Source organism: Protobothrops mucrosquamatus, unplaced genomic scaffold (assembly GCF_001527695.2).
Source record: "Protobothrops mucrosquamatus isolate PMUCROS unplaced genomic scaffold, P.Mucros_1.0 scaffold_229, whole genome shotgun sequence".
In the NCBI taxonomy this organism is placed as follows: domain Eukaryota; kingdom Metazoa; phylum Chordata; class Lepidosauria; order Squamata; family Viperidae; genus Protobothrops; species Protobothrops mucrosquamatus.
In genome coordinates this window covers 63514-79459 of record NW_015386305.1, presented here as the reverse complement: position 1 = coordinate 79459, position 15946 = coordinate 63514, and the positions used below count along the sequence as shown (strand labels likewise).

Genomic DNA, 15946 nt, shown 5'->3' with positions numbered 1-15946 from the left:
GACGCAAACGGGACGTTGCAGAGAAGGCGACCTAAAAAAATTAGATGAAAAAAAATCTGGAAAAGAGAGAACCAAAGAATTCCTGTTATTTCATCCCCCTGCTCTGGAGAATTCCGGAACTTGGAAGAGCAATGTTTTAAAAGTGCTACAGTATTTATATTTTGTATATTTATATTTATTTAGTATATTTATATTGATTGCTAAACGTTTGACCTTAGCCTGGGCAATGGGGGATGTTTATCTTTATAGCCCTGGATTTGTTCCTAAATTCTCTTAAGTTCTCTAGCTGGAGATCCTTTTTTATCCTCTTTTTATCTGCCCTCTGATGCACTAGACTAGAATTATCTGCTTGCCTGCCACCAACTTGGACAAACCCTGAAAAGCCTCTAATACAGGCAGTCCTCCACTTACAACAGTTCGTTTAGCGACCGTTCAGAGTTACAACGGCGCTGAAAAAAGTGACTTGCTTATGACCATTTTTCACCCTTACGACCGTTGCAGCGTCCCCAGGGTCCCGTAATTAAAATTTGGACCCTTGGCAACTGACTCATATTTACGACGGCCGCAGCCTCCTGGGGTCACGTGATCTCCTTTTGCGACCTTCTGACAAGCCAAGTCACTGGGAAAACCAGGTTCATTTAACAGCCATAATACTAACTTAAGAACTGCAGTGATTGACTTAACAACTGGAGCAAGATAGGGGGCAAAATTCACTGAACAAATGTTTCACTTCGCCACAGACACGTTGGGCTCAATTGTGATCGTAAGTCGAGGACTATCTGTAATATAAAGAAAATACATGTTCTTTTCTCCAAGCCTTCCTGATGTGAAGTTCCCAAACTGGCTGGGTTTCAGTTCCCAGGATTCATTTCAGCTTCCACGATGAGTGAACCTTAACCAACTCATGTTATATTTATTTGGAAACAAACCAATCTGCTTCTTTTAATATTTAGAAATATCTCAATTTCTTTCCGAACTGAACCAGATTTAAATGGAAGATCGTTTCTCATACATAATAATAATAATAATAATAATAATAATAATAATAATAATAATAATAATAATAATAATAATAATAATAATAATAATAATAATAATAATAATAATAATAATAAAGTTGGAAGGGACCTTGGAGGTCATCTAGTTCAACCCCCTGCTCAGGCAGGAAACCTGATACCATTTCGGACAAATGGCTGTCCAGTCTCTTCTTAAAAACTTCCAGTGTTGGAGCATTCACCGCTTCTGGAGGCAGGTTGTTCCACTTGTTAATTGTTCTAACTGTCAGGAAGTTTCTCCTTAGTTCCAGGTTGCTTCTCTCCTTGGTTAGTTTCCACCCATTGCTTCTTCTCCTGCCTTCAGGCGCTTTGGAGAATAGCTTGACTCCCTCTTCTTTGGGGCAGCCCCTGAGATATTGGAAGACTGCTATCATGTCCCCCCTCGTCCTTCTCTTCGTTAAACTAGACATACCCAATTCCAGCAGCCTTTCCTTATATGTTTTAGCCTCCAGTCTTAGAAGTGCCCAAGTTGTCTTCTCTACCACAAACCATCCCTCCTCTCCCCATAGGAACTGGGGTGGGGGGTGGGGAATAACCAAACCTTGCTAAAAGGAGAAATGAAGAATGTGGTGTCACACCTCCTGAGATCACCCAAAATACTTCTGCATTTTACAGAGGAGGCAAAAAAAAAAAGAGGGTAATATTTTTGCTGATGTTGGAACTGGCTGCTTGGAAAAGCACCAGCTGTCCTAAATTAAAGTTTTCACATCAGAGATTGGAAGGTCATCAGGAATTCTGGAATAGCAAATTTCTTACATTACTTCATAGGGATTGAATTAAATGATGGCTGAGCCCAACTGAAGCATCCAATGGTTTATATGATTTTAGACATTTGTTCGCCATTGGCAATTCAGCCTTTGTTCTGATGCTTTGACCCATCAAAATCTTATTTTCAAAAATAATCTGGCCCAAGATTTGGAGTGATGGAAAACATTTTGATTGATCAAGTTCTTCAAACTTCTGCAGGTTCTCCAAGTTCTCTATTCCCAATTCTACTACTTTGTCCTTCTTGAATGGAAATGACCCACAAGAAATCCCAGAAATTTTGCTAACAGTACTTATGTGGTACTATCAAGCTCTTTTTCATAAATGCAACAATCTAGGAACGATCAAACAACAACAACAACAACAACAACAACAACAACAACAACAACAACAACAACAATAATAATAATAATAATAATAATAATAATAATAATAATAATAATAATAATAATAAAGTTGGAAGGGACCTTGGAGGTCATCGTGTCCAACCCCCTGCTCAGGCAGGAACCCTACACCATTTCAGACAAATGGCTGTCCAGTCTCTTCTTAAAAACTTCCAGTGTTGGAGCATTCACCGCTTCTGGAGGCAGGTTGTTCCACTGGTTAATTGTTCTAACTGTCAGGAAGTTTCTCCTTAGTTCTAGGTTGCTTCTCTCCTTGATTAGTTTCCATCCGTTGCTTCTCGCCCTGCCTTCGGGGGCTTTGGAGAATAGCTTGACTCCCTCTTCTTTGGGGCAGCCCCTGAGATACCGGAACACTGCTATCATATCCCCCCTCGTCCTTCTCTTCATTAAACTGGGCATATCCAATTCCAGCAACCATCCCTTATATGTTTTAGCCTCCAGTCCCCTAATCATCTTTGTTGCTCTTCTCTGTACTCTTTCTAGAGTCTCAGCATCTTTTTTACATCGTGGTGACCAAAACTGGATGCAGTATTCCAAGTGTAGCCTTACCAAGGCCTTGTAAAGTGGTATTAACACTTCATGTGATCTTGATTCGATCCCTCTGTTAATGCAGCCTAGCACTGTGTTGGCTTTTTTGGCAGCTGCAGCACACGGCTGGCTCATATTTAAGTGATTGTTCACTAGGACTCCTAGATCCCCCTCACAGTTACTACTATTGAGCAAGGTACCCCCTATACTATACCTGTACATTTGGTTTTTCTTGCCTAAATGTAGAACCTTACTTTTTTTCAAATCCAGGATGAAATTTGCCTAAGCTGGATGCAAAAATCCTAGGAACCACCAGAGATAAAACTGGAAAAAGATTGCTAGGGAGAATCCATCTCTTAAAGACTGTTCGACAGTCTAAAATATCCAGAAATGAATATCCTGACATGATACAGACAGGGCTATTTTGATGTTATAGTAAACTCCAAAATTACCTGTCTGAAGTTGCAAGAATCACGTTGCCCCTCTTTCGCTGAGCTTCTTTTACAGGAAACTAGGATTATTCGGTTGCAGCTTGTCTTCTCTGCAAACAGTTGTGTTATTCTCTCTTGAACCAACAAAGTTGGTTTATAAGGAACAAAAATAAAAGACAGTCCACGTGGGTTGTTCTTTTTTTTTTCCTGAGAAGTCGCTGACATTCCGCAAAACCCACAGAAATTTGAAGCCTCGCCTCAAGTATCTTTGCTCGACTTCTTGTGATATATTTCCAAAGAACAACTTGATTTAGCAAACGTTTCTCATACTTAATAATAATAACAATGATAAAGTTGGAAGGTACCTTGGAGGTCATCTAGTCCAACCCCCTGCTCAGGCAGGAAACCCTATACCATTTCAGACAAATGGCTGTCCAGTTTCTTCTTAAAAACTTCCAGTGTTGGAGCATTCACCGCTTCTGGTGGCAGGTTGTTCCACTGGTTAATTGTTCTAACTGTCAGGAAGTTTCTCCTTAGTTCTAGGTTGTTTCTCTCTTTGGTTAGTTTCCACCCGTTGCTTCTTGTCCTGTCTTTCAGGCGCTTTGGAGAAGAGCTTGACTCCCTCTTCTTTGGGGCAGCCCCTGAGATACCGGAACACTGCTATCATGACATTGTGTTACTTTCTCAAGTAACATGAAGCAACTGGCTTCCCCCAATACAATAAAACCTGATACAGGTGACCTTCAGCTTACAACCAAAATTGAGCCCAACATTTCTGGTGCTAAGTGAGACACTTTTGCCCCATGTTACGACCTTTCTTGCCACAGTTGTTAAGCGAATCACTGCAGCTGTTAAGTTAGTAACACCGTTGTTAAATGAATCTGGCTTTCCCCCATTGACTTTGCTGGTCAGAAAGTGGCAAAAGTGATCACGTGAATACAGGACACTGCAGTGGTCATAAGTATGAGTCTGTTGCCCATCTTGTTTGTCTGCCTTCAATTTCATGGATGCGTATAATTTCTGTATTTCTATAATTCAGACATTTCCACAGATGCATCTCATTTTAACTAGCGCCCGTAAGAATGATTGAGGAGATGAATGGCAGGGAGGATTACCTTAATTTCATGTTTTACCCATCAGGCATTGCTTCTGCTTCCTCTATGCAATTAATAGAATAACAGAATAACAGAGTTGGAAGGGACCTTGGAGGTCTTCTAGTCCAACCAGGAAAACCCTATAGTACCATTTCAGACAATTGAGGTTTTCTGCCTGTTCTGTTAAAAAAAAAAGGTTATTGGTTGCCCCATCTCAACCTGCATTTCCTCATGTGGGGCAATCCAGGAAGTAACTACTTCCTCTTTTTAATACCCAGGAATAATGTCCCTTTAGTTAAGTGTCTGAAAAGACTGAGCACCAAATCTTGGTCAGATGCCAGATCTGAAAATAGCAAAGTTGTTTAAGCTCTTCCCACTAATGAAGAGAGAGAGAGAGAGAGAGTAAGAAAGTTCATGTAGTAGCTGCAATGGTCCCCAGGGAGTCTTCCTAAGAACTACTTCCAACATGCTCCTCTGATAAAATATTTTGAAAATACAGCTATTCCCCCAGACAGCTGTGAGTCCAGCCACCCAGGATGTTAATTCCATATATATATATATATCATGCTGGAGGATTTTTACTGACTTCTTTTACACTTACGGCAGCCCTCCAAGCTCCACAGGATGGATAAAAGTCAAGAGGAAGTAAATTCTTCACTTTTCCTTCCATGGAGATGTGTAGGTGTTTTGCTTGGTTTGGTTTGGTTTGTTTTACACAAAGGGCGGGAGTGAGATTAGGAGAAAAAAGAGCTAACTGAGTACATGTGAGAAAGGCTGAAAATAACAGACCTTGGAGGTCTTCAGGTCCACCCCTCCGCCGCTCAAGCAGGAAACCCTCTACCGTGTCAGGCAAATGGTTGTCCAATTTCTTCTTAAAAATTTAAATTAATTTTTTAAATAAGTTACATAACCCTGCCTTTGCCCCTTTCCGCTGCGTTGGGAAACCTTGATTAAATCATGGCTACCCTTATCTTGTTACAGCCCAAGGTCTGTGACTAGCTGCTGGTTTTTACCCAAAGCCACCAATTTCTATGCTGCAGGCTGTGCGGTTCTTTTCCCTCCATGTTGCTGTTGACCACTGGGCCTCTTTGACTGCTTGGGGATCCTCCAACACACCAAGGAGAAATAGGAACAGCAACTGTCTGATCACTGCTGACTGTCTGAACAGACCCCTGGAAAGGAATGACCTAGCCACGAAGTAAAATGGCTGCTGGAATTGGGTATGTCTAGTTTAAGGAAGAGAAGGACAAGGGGGGACATGATAGCAGTCTTCCAATATCTCAGGGGCTGCCCCAAAGAAGAGGGAGTCAAGCTATTTTCCAAAGAACCTAAGGGCAGGACAAGAAGCAACGGATGGAAACTAACCAAGGAGAGAAGCAACCTAGAACTAAGGAGAAACTTCCTGACAGTTAGAACAATTAACCAGTGGAACAACCTGCCTCCAGAAGTGGTGAATGCTCCAACACTGGAAGTTTTTAAGAAGAGACTGGACAGCCATTTGTCCGAAATGGTCTAGGGTTTCCTGCCTGAGCAGGAGATTGGACTAGATGACCTCCAAGGTCCCTTCCATCATCATCATCATCATCATCATCATCATCATCATCATCGTCATCATCATCACCACTATTATTACTATTATTACTACTATTACTATTATTACTATTATTACTATTATTATTGTGACCTTTCTCTCTTCATCTCCTTTGCAAGGTTGCTCCGAAGACAACATTGGTTACCAATTCATATGTGTCGTTTTGTGATCATGGAAGGAAAGACAGCCTGACTGATATAAAACTCCACCGCCTGGCTAAACTAGAGAGACGAGACGGAGGGGGAGGACCCTCCTTTTGGCCACGTGATTCCATTTATTTATTTTTTTGTTTACTTGCTATAAATAATGGAAATATGTTTATTTAAAGGCTATCCAACTGCCGGAGCCCAGAGCACGAATCAATAAACAAAATGACATCATGATGTGACAAGAATACCCACTTTAACGAAAAGAAAACACACAGAGAAAGCAATAATTGCGCAACGGAATAAGACTTGAAAGGTTTTGTAGGTTTTTCTGAGCATCTGGCGGCCCCTTCCAGATGTTTTTGACTGCAGTATTCAACATTTCCAAGCACTTTAATCAAGGCTGAAAGTCTGGATCTATGTTGGTCAACCTTGGCAGCTTTAAGACCCCAGAATTCCCCACCCAGCCGAGTCAGTCACAGCAGGCAGGCTGTAAAGGACACATTCCCTTTATTTTATTTTATTTTTTAAAAAAGCATCTAATTTTTATGCTTCCTTAATATTGGTTTTAGAATGCGACATGATGGCTTAGGTTTTGGTTAAAATTAGAAGCACCTCAGGCAGGGCTGCTAATATCAGAGTTGGTTGAATAAGCTTTCCAAAGACATAAATGTACAAATATAGCTGAAAGTTTATACACACTGTATGTACATCAGAATCAAAGAAAAATAACAGACATGACGAATATAAAGCAAAACCACCCATCGCTTGAAGTTCAGGATGGAAGATAAAGCTTCCTTTTAACACATGAGTATTTGTAGCTTCACAATGTCCAGGAAATATCAATAGGGAAGACGGGTGGATGGAATGAAAGCAGAAAAAAGAAAAGAAATCTTGTATTTCTCAGGTAATGGGTGTGACGGATCCAGCCTCCATCAGACTGCTGTCTTCCTCATGTGTTGTCCTGTCCAGAGGGCAGGACAAGAAGCAACAGGTGCCAGCTTATTAAAGAGAGGTCCAGCCTAGAATTAGGGAGAAATTTTCTGTCAGCGAGAACAATTAATCAGTGGAATGACTTGCTCTAGAAGTTGTGGGTGCTCCATCACTGGAGGTTTTCAAAAATAGATTGGACAGCCATTTGACTGGGATGGTAGAAGGTCTCCTGCCTTGAGCAGGAGGCTGGACTAGAAGATTTTCAAGGTCCCTTCCAGCTCCATGATTCTATGTTCTATGTCTATGTTCTTCACCTGTCACCCGTGAGTTCCTAATCCACATGAGTTTCCTAAACTGAACTTGGAAGGGTTGAGGTTTTGCGATGCATCTGAGGGACCACTGAAGACTGAGGTATCTCATCAGTGGAAGAAGCCATCTCCTTCCTGTATTTGCTCCTAAATGAGGTGCCACTGTCTTCGAACAAGGTTCTCCTGAATGCCGCCCTCATGTTGTAAAGAGTCAGCTTTCGGTGGAAGTCCATGCCCATGAAAAAATAAAGGATAGGGTTGACACAACTGTTGAGGTAGGCCAGGAAGGAGGAGAGCGGGAGGCCAATAGAAATTCCTAGGCTTTCCACCTTTGCCAATTTGAGGAGTTGGAAGATGTGATATGGTGCCCAGCAGAGGAAGAACGTGACCACAAGAACCAGGATGACCCTGAAGGGTTTCTTGGAACGGATGGAAGCCCGCCGTCTCCTCAGCACCACAACGATGATGCCGTAGCAGATCACAATGATGGCGAAAGGGGCCAAGAACCCACAAATCAGTCTCAACATGTAGATGGCCAGTTTGGCAGTTTCGTTTCCCTCCAGGGCAAAGGAGCACTTGGTCTTGTTAGACTTGTCAATTTTTATGCCGCGGTAGAGGTAGAAAGGAACACTTGTGGCAATGGCCATTAACCAAGCTCCGATGGCAGCGACCCATGCCAAGCGACTGCCCCGGTGCCTTTTGGTCCATATTGGATAGGCTACACACGCTGCCCTGTCTATGCTGATGGCAGCTAAGAGGAAGACGCTGCCAAACATGTTGAGATACTTGATGAAGCTGTTGGCTTTGCATAGGAAGCTTCCGAAGGGCCACCCGCTATTAAAAGCGTTCTTCAAGAGAGGCACAATCCGGGTGACTGAGAAGAGAAAGTCAGCCAGAGCTAGATTGAAGAACCAGACACAGCTGATGGTCCGTGAAGTCTGGCGGACTGTGATCCAGATCACCGCTCCATTGCCCAGGGAACCAAGTAGAAACAGAACTGTGTAGAAGAAGATCTGAAGCATGTCCATGAGCTTGCTCACGTCCAACTTGGTATCCGTGGAGGATGTCAAGGATGCATTGGAGATGCCCGGACCAGTGAGATTAACATTCATGATGTAACGGGAGCTTACAGAGTAGGAGGATTAAGAAATAAGATGGTCGAAAAAAACCTGGAAAAAAGAGAATCAATGTTATTTGACTCACAATCTTTACAACAGCAAGCCAAGAAAAAAGAAATCACTCAGACCATGCATGTTCTCTCTCATTGTGGTGCTCCCCAAATTCATCACTAGATGGTAGAATTTCAGCATCTCTAATCCAACAACTCTATGAATTAGTGACAAAGAAACTTTTCCCAAGCTCAGGGGAACCACAAGATATGGTCAAAAGGAGGAAGGAAGACCAGAATGTCATCCTCTTCTCTATCTACCCTACAGAAATATAGAGTACTTCTGCATTTCCCAGGTGGTCCAAGAAAGGAACTGCTGACGGTGCAAGCAGATGGTTTTGGAAAAATGGCAGCTTCTCCAAAGTCAGAAATGTCAAGCCAAAGATTGGGTGGTCATCAGGAATTCTTGAGCAGCAGATGAACTTACATTGTAGGTTGAATGTCCAGCTGGAACATCCAATGCTTCTAAACATTTCTATGATATTTATCTATCACATTTTTATCTATCTAGCTATCACATATTTATCTGTCACATTTATATGGTCGCCCATCTCATTATATATATATATATATTATTATTAAGTATTCTAAAAATAAAAAGGTGATTCCTGGGTAAACTCATGTTAGCAAGTACAAAAATGTAAGGCCACCAGGAAGTTTTTAAAAACTATAAAAAGTTTTAATAAAATTTTAAAATACCAAGCTTTCGCCGGCAGCTGCCAGCATCATCAGGGTAACCTCCAGTCGATGGGAAGGCTATTTATGGGAATGGTGCTCTTTGCACCAGGCTCCTGGACCTCGTCACAGGTCCCAGCCAATCCACCTGCGTTTGAGTTCTAAGATCCATATTGCTAGCTGTTACGTTTTTACTTTCTTTACCCTCGCCCTTACTCTTTCCCTTTTTTGGTCGTAGGTTGAGGGGGGTCTTTGATTTCATGTGCAGTGCATTTTCTTGTTGTTTGCTCTCCCTATTTTTCTTTTTAGCATCCTCCGTTGTGGCTTCCTTCCCACTTTCCCTCTTCCTACAAGTTTTCCCTACAACCACACATGCATTGCTTTCCTCCCTATCACGAAGCTCTGCTGTAGCCGTCCTATCACGATTCTCATTCATTAGTGTCCCCTTTGAGATATATATATATCTCAAAACAGTCATTATTTTTTAAAAAAACATATAAAAACTACAAAGCCCAAGAGAAAAGAATGTGAACCTCACTACTGAAGCCACCTCAAGATCTTACCGGTTCTCTGAGACTCTCAGACTTAGTGAGGTCTTGAGGGTCTTCTGGAATATTAACAGGGATGGAGCTCACCTCACTTTAGGGAGGAGAATGTTCCATAAGGCGGGTACCACAGCTGAAAAGACCCAACCCTGGGACCCCCAAATGTCCCCCCCCCCTAACAAACAGGACCTGCATCTCAGATCTGATGAGATGTTAGGCCAATGTCAGATGTTTGACATAAGGTTAGACATATGTCTCCATAGTTTCAGGCTGTGCTCTTATACTTGGGTACTTTTATTCTAGATCTTCCATCCTTTTTTCAAAAAAAAAAAAAAAAAAAAAAGAGGGGAGGTGAAGTCAGGGAGGGAAAGGTAAGTAATACTTTAATTGACTTTGGAATTCAGAGCTCTTTGACAAAGTCACTTCCAGTTAAGCTACTTGAAAGATAAATCCCCCATATTTTTGTCTACATTGCACAATGGGTTTGTGTGCCACCATGCTGTAGCTGTCTGACAAGTGCACCGATATTAGAAAGTGTACACTTAGCTCTAGACAAGCAGTTTTCCAATCCAAGCCAGCTGCTAAAATCAGGCAGCCAAATCACACTGGAATACAACTTGCCTGGTTATCATAATCATGTACACTGTAACACAAAACCACAAGACTACACACCTGCATTCTTGAGTGGCTGAAAGACTCTAAGATTAGCAAAACATGACAAGAGGTGACTGAGCAGAGCCCATCTCTCGAGAGCAAACCATCCGTCTGGTTTTGACAGTCTAACACACCCAGAAACAATATAAACAGGGACAAGACTATTGTTGTTCTGGAATTAGCACAATCCCCCAGAAGGTGTGGTGCCCTGGTTTTAGACCCTGAAATTACCTGTTTTAGGGTGCAGGAATCACGTCTTCTGTATTTCTCTGGGCTCCCTTGACAAGAAAATGCAGATTTCTTGGCTGCGGCTTACTTTCTCCGCTTGGTTCTGTTTTTGGAGCTCATCCAAAGTCAAGATTAACTCCTGCCGAAAAGGGGAACTTGAGGAAAGCCTTTTCCTGCTAGAGGCGATCATGCAGAATCCCTTCACTGTCGACCAGAACGATTGCAGCTATGCAAAGCCGTGAAAAAGGATGGGCTTCATTAAAACGGCAAATTCCACGGGACCCAGAACGCTCCTAAAAATAATTCCCGAGCACCAGGGGATTAAGAGTTGAGAAATGTTGTCAGATGGAAGTCTTCAAGCGGAGTGCCTTTGGATAAGAGAGGGCTGCTCCTGTGGTGGCTTAAATTGCATTCCCACAACATACGTCATGTGTGCGGATCAAGCAGGGTGGTTAGGGTGTGAAAATCCACTCTGCAGCAGCCAAAAAAAAAAAATGTGAAGCCTCTTCTCAAGTATCTTTGTCGGGTTCCTGCTGGTTTATTTCTGAGGAACAACGTGATTTACCAAACGTCCGTGATTCAACAGAGCCCTTTAACAAATTCCGTGCTACACTTTCCATAACAAGTGTGTCAAAACCTCTGGCAAGCATCACAGAGCATACCCGTTGCCCTATCTTGGAAGCTTCAGGAAAGGTTGGAGGTGGTCTCACCTGGCCAAACATTTCAAGACTTGCTGAGTCTTCAGACTCTGTCACCTCCTATGAAAAAAAGAGCCACCTGGGAAGTCCTTGCAATCTGCTGATGTGGCTTGGAATTGGGAATGACTGATGTGCCTCAGGCCTGCTCTTCAGCCATCTAAACTTGTTGCATCTTGTTGCTGGAGATTCAACGTGAGAACATGGGCTGGGTGACCAAGTTCTCCTGACCTCTGCTGAGGCAACTTATTGGTGGGGTTCGCACATACAGTAGTGCCTCAATTTATTTGACCGTTTGGGTTGGAGGGATGTGCTTTAGGTCCAGATGTTCTTGATCCTAGCTCACCCTCAGCCACAAAATTAGATTTAGACCAGTCTCTCTGCATCTCGGCTCCATCTTCCTAGTGGGATTGTTGCCTTTGGGGAAGATGCAAGGAACACATTGTACCTGCCTTGACACCCTGAGGAAAATAGATTTCTATCCCATTAGGCACAAAAGACGTACCTTTGAAATCGGAAGTTTCGTCATTTGTGCAAATTGACATTATTTTTTGAATAATTATGGAAACGATGCCAATTTTCCAGTGGCATTTGGAATTAGCATACATTGTTTGCAAGGTGGCAGTGAAGTTGGACTCAGACATGGACGATTGAACCTAAAATTCAGTTAAGTTCTTTATGCTCAATTACCAGTTCAGAAGCTGTATTTGCAAAGTATCTTAAGCTGCTTAGCTGTGATGTGTAGCGTAGCGGAGGTGGAGAATGTTGAGAAGGCCATTTAAGCATTACTCCAGTTGTTTCTGAAATGATCCCAGATGTTTCTCATTTTAACTGGTGCCCAAAAAAGAATAATGAAGGAGATAGCTCAGTGATGGCAAACCTTTTAGAGACCGAGTGCCCAAACTGCAACCCAAAACCCACTTATGCATCGTTGGGTGCCGGGTGGGTGTGGCCCATTGGCTGGGCGTGGCCCATTGGCTGGGCGTATCCCATTGGGAGGGCGTGGTTGTGGTGGTAACGGCAGACTGGGTGGGACTAAAAAGTTCAATCAATCAATTCCACTTTGCAAGATTTTTTGCACACAGTGGCAGAGGCCTAAAGCGAAACGGTTTTATAAAACCCAGCTGAAGGCCTAGGACTGTGGCGATGGCGTGCATGCCCACAGAGAGGGCTCTGAGTGCCGCCTCTGGCACCCGTGCCATAGGTTTGCCACCACTGAGATAGCTAATGAGAAAAATGGTCTCGGTGTGACACTGCCTGCTTGTGGATTTGTCATGTGCTGCTTTACAGTTGGAATGTCATTTTGTCAAGGATGAAACTTTGGCAGTTACATGCCTCTGTATTTCAACTTGCCTTTAGAGTAAGGGGGGGAAGGATTAGATGGAGAAATGAAACTTCTAAGATTCCACTGAGAGAGCCTGAAACCTTTTCAAGGACACCATAACAGGTGTGGATTGAAGCAGACAGTTCCCATAACAAAGTGAACTCGTTTATATGGACTATGTAAGATGTTTGGGGGTTTGGCTGGGAAAATTATTGTTTAAGTCTATGAATTGGTGTTGGAACCTCAGAGTTAGTTTTGCTTTGACATCACCATGCAATGTATTCAATAAACAGTAAAAATTCAGAGATGGAATGAACCTGGAGTTTTATTTGGATTCTTGAGCTGGATGTTGACACATTCCTTACCAGGTCTGCTTTTGAGCCAGGATCAGGCACTTGCATGAAGTTAAATTCTTTATTCAAGAGCAATGGCAGCCACAGGGACCTTGTTCTGGATCATGTAACTCTATGTAACCCTAACTAGAGCATGTATCTGTATGTTAGAATATCTGGCATTTATTGGGTTAAGTGCTGTCTCCTTAAGAGATGGCTTATGGGAAATGTAGTTTTAGCTAGTCAGCTATAGCATGTTAGTAGGTTAGTGGGAGGAGTTTCTAAAGGGCATTGGGAGACTTCCTGGACACAAGCCAGATTGGAATGTCTTTATCTAAATCAGCGGTTCTCAACCTATGGGTCGGGACCCCATTTGGGGTCGATCGACCATTTCACAGGGGTCGTCAAGCAAGGCTGTCCGCCTTTTTTTTGTCCGCCATTTTTTTTGTCTGCCATTTTTTCCCCCTTTTCCAGCGGGTGCCTTACCTCCCTTGGGCTGGGCCAGCTGGTGGTCGGCCTGCTCCATCTCTGCCGCTTGCCAGCTACGCCTCGGCCGGCGCAGGGGGAGGAACCATGCATGCGCGGCACTCCCGGGCAGGGAAAGTCCTCGACTTACGACCGGTTGGGTAGTCCTCAACTTACGACCAGTTTAGTCCTCGACTTATGACCGGTTTAGTCCTCGACTTACGACCGGTTGGGGGTCGCAGCATTAAAAAGGTTGAGAACCACTGATCTAAATAGAAGCATGGGCCATCGGATGCCACCCGATGACCCTGTTCCACTATAAAGATGGTATGGAGAGAGCATTATCTTCTCACCTATGGGAATGAACAGAGATGTATTTTCCAGAAGAAACAACCAGCCCAAATGTAAGTAATCTCTCCGAATAAATATGTTTTTGTTATGAAATCATTTCTATTGAGTTTATCTATCTGACCCGGGTTTACAACGCAACTTAATTCTGGGTCAAAATAGTGAGAAGATAATGCTCTCTCCATACCATCTTTATAGCGGAACAGGGCCATCAGGTGGCATCCGATGGCCCATGCTTCTATTTAGACAAAGACATTCCAATCTGGCTTGTGTCCAGGAAGTCTCCCAATGCCCTTTAGAAACTCCTCCCACTAACCTATTAACATGCTATAGCTGACTAGCTAAAACTACATTTCCCATAAGCCATCTCTTAAGGAGACAGCAATTAACCCAATAAATGCCAGATATTCTAACATACAGATACATGCTCTAGTTAGGGTTACACAGAGTTACACGATTCAGAACAGACCTTCTCCTTCTGGTACATTATAGTCTTTAAATTGTGATCACAATTAGGACTGGAATTTTGATCATTAAACAATGAGGTTGTTAAGTTAGTCCTCATGTGACCTGACCCAATTTTATGACCTTTTAACTGCAGTTGTTAAATGAATCACTGTCATCATTAAGCAAATTAAATGGTCATTAAGTACATCATACAGTCATTAAGTGAATATGGCTTCCTCAATTGATTTTGCTGATAGGAAGCCAGCTGGGAAAGTTACAGATCATGATCACGTGACTGCAGGAGACTGCAACTGTTGTACATGCTTGATTGCCAAGTGTCTGAATTGCCAAGTGTCTGAATTGTGATCATATGACCAAGGGAGGGTGTGATAGTCGTAACTTCAAGGGTGGCTTGTAAGTAACTTTTTCCAAGGCTCTCGTAACTTTGAACTGTCATAGCTGCCTGGGGAATTCTGGGAGTTGAAGTCCACACATCTTGAAGTTGCCCAGGTTGAAGAACACTAGACTAGACCAGTGTTTCTCAACCTTGGCTACTTGAAGAACTGTGGACTTCAACTCCCAGAATTCTTCTATCACCCTTGCTGGCTGGGAAATTCTGGGAGTTGAAGTCCATACATCTTCAAGCTGCCAGGGTGAAGAAATACTGATCTAGACAAATCTCAGAAAGAGCTGTTCCCTATGTTGTTTGGGATTTTTCTGTTAATGACAGTAGGAGCTTGTCTATGTGTTGGACAATATCAGTTAAGAAAGTTTGTTCTTAAATAGTGGTCAAGAGTTTTCCTTTAGGGAAATTTCTACTGATAAATTAACAGATAATTTCTTATCTACTCATCTGGAGACAAATAACATTTAAAGTTTAACTTCCTTTCCTTGACACTGAGAACCAAACCACCCACATCATTAACTGGATCTAATTTATGACCAATATATCTTACTATTTATTTTTATAATAGGGCATTCAACCCAGCTCTGTTTCTTGGGTGCAGGTCAAGTGGACAGGAAAACGAAGATTTTAACTCTTTCGTGGGAATAACTATGATACGTTCTTTAACTAAGCAAGGAAGAGAGAAGAAAGACACACAACTGAAGAACTGCATGTGATGGCCATACAGAGAATGACTCCCACACACATCCCTATATATAGACAAACAGCTGGCTTAACAAGGTTGCGTAGTGTATGCTCTTTCCCTCGCCTCCGTTCTTCTTTCCTTCCTCTTCTCCAATTCCCTTTTCTCCACTGCAGGCCCTAGTCAACCTCAGACAAAACATGGCCTTATGTAAGAAAATCTGTAGTTATTCAAAGAACTCTAGTTGTTTCCCCCCCCCCCCTCTGTTTCATCATTTTACTGAGTTGGGCTCCAAGTAGGAGCAAGGCCTGTCTTTCAAAAGTAATTGATAGTTGAGGTGGCCATTAAGAACACTCCAAAATTTGGAACCAGATTTTTATTTATATTTGCTAATCTTGGCCTGCTAAGCCAAAAAAAGCTTTAAGAAAGCTGTTTTCGCCACCTAATAACAATGCTGTATATGGTTAAATCTGATGAATCCAGAAATCCCTTAGAGAATTATGGAGTATTCTCCCTCTCTGAGTAATAATAATAATAATAATAATAATAATAATAATAATAATAATAATAATAATAATAATAATAATAATAATAATAATAATAATAATAATAATAATAAAGTTGGAAGGGACCTTGGAGGTCATCTAGTCCACCCCCCGCTCAGGCAGGAAACCCTATACCATTTCGGACAAATGGCTGTCCAGTCTCTTCTTAAAAACTTC

At 42.4% G+C, this 15946-nt stretch overlaps 1 protein-coding gene across 1 annotated transcript; it reads right to left on the bottom strand.

Moving 5' to 3' along the window:
* Positions 1–7237: 7237 nt before the first annotated feature.
* On the bottom strand, positions 7238–8404 carry LOC107299715 (fMet-Leu-Phe receptor-like). Its single transcript, XM_015829062.1, has one exon. It carries the CDS (start codon positions 8365–8367, stop codon positions 7297–7299), a length of 1071 nt encoding a protein of 356 aa, XP_015684548.1. The 5' UTR covers positions 8368–8404; the 3' UTR covers positions 7238–7296.
* Positions 8405–15946: the final 7542 nt, after the last annotated feature.

Bases quoted from the DNA above. Each gene is read 5' to 3' on its own strand.
- LOC107299715 (XM_015829062.1), bottom strand. From the start codon at position 8,367: ATGAATGTTAATCTCACTGGTCCGGGCATCTCCAATGCATCCTTGACA.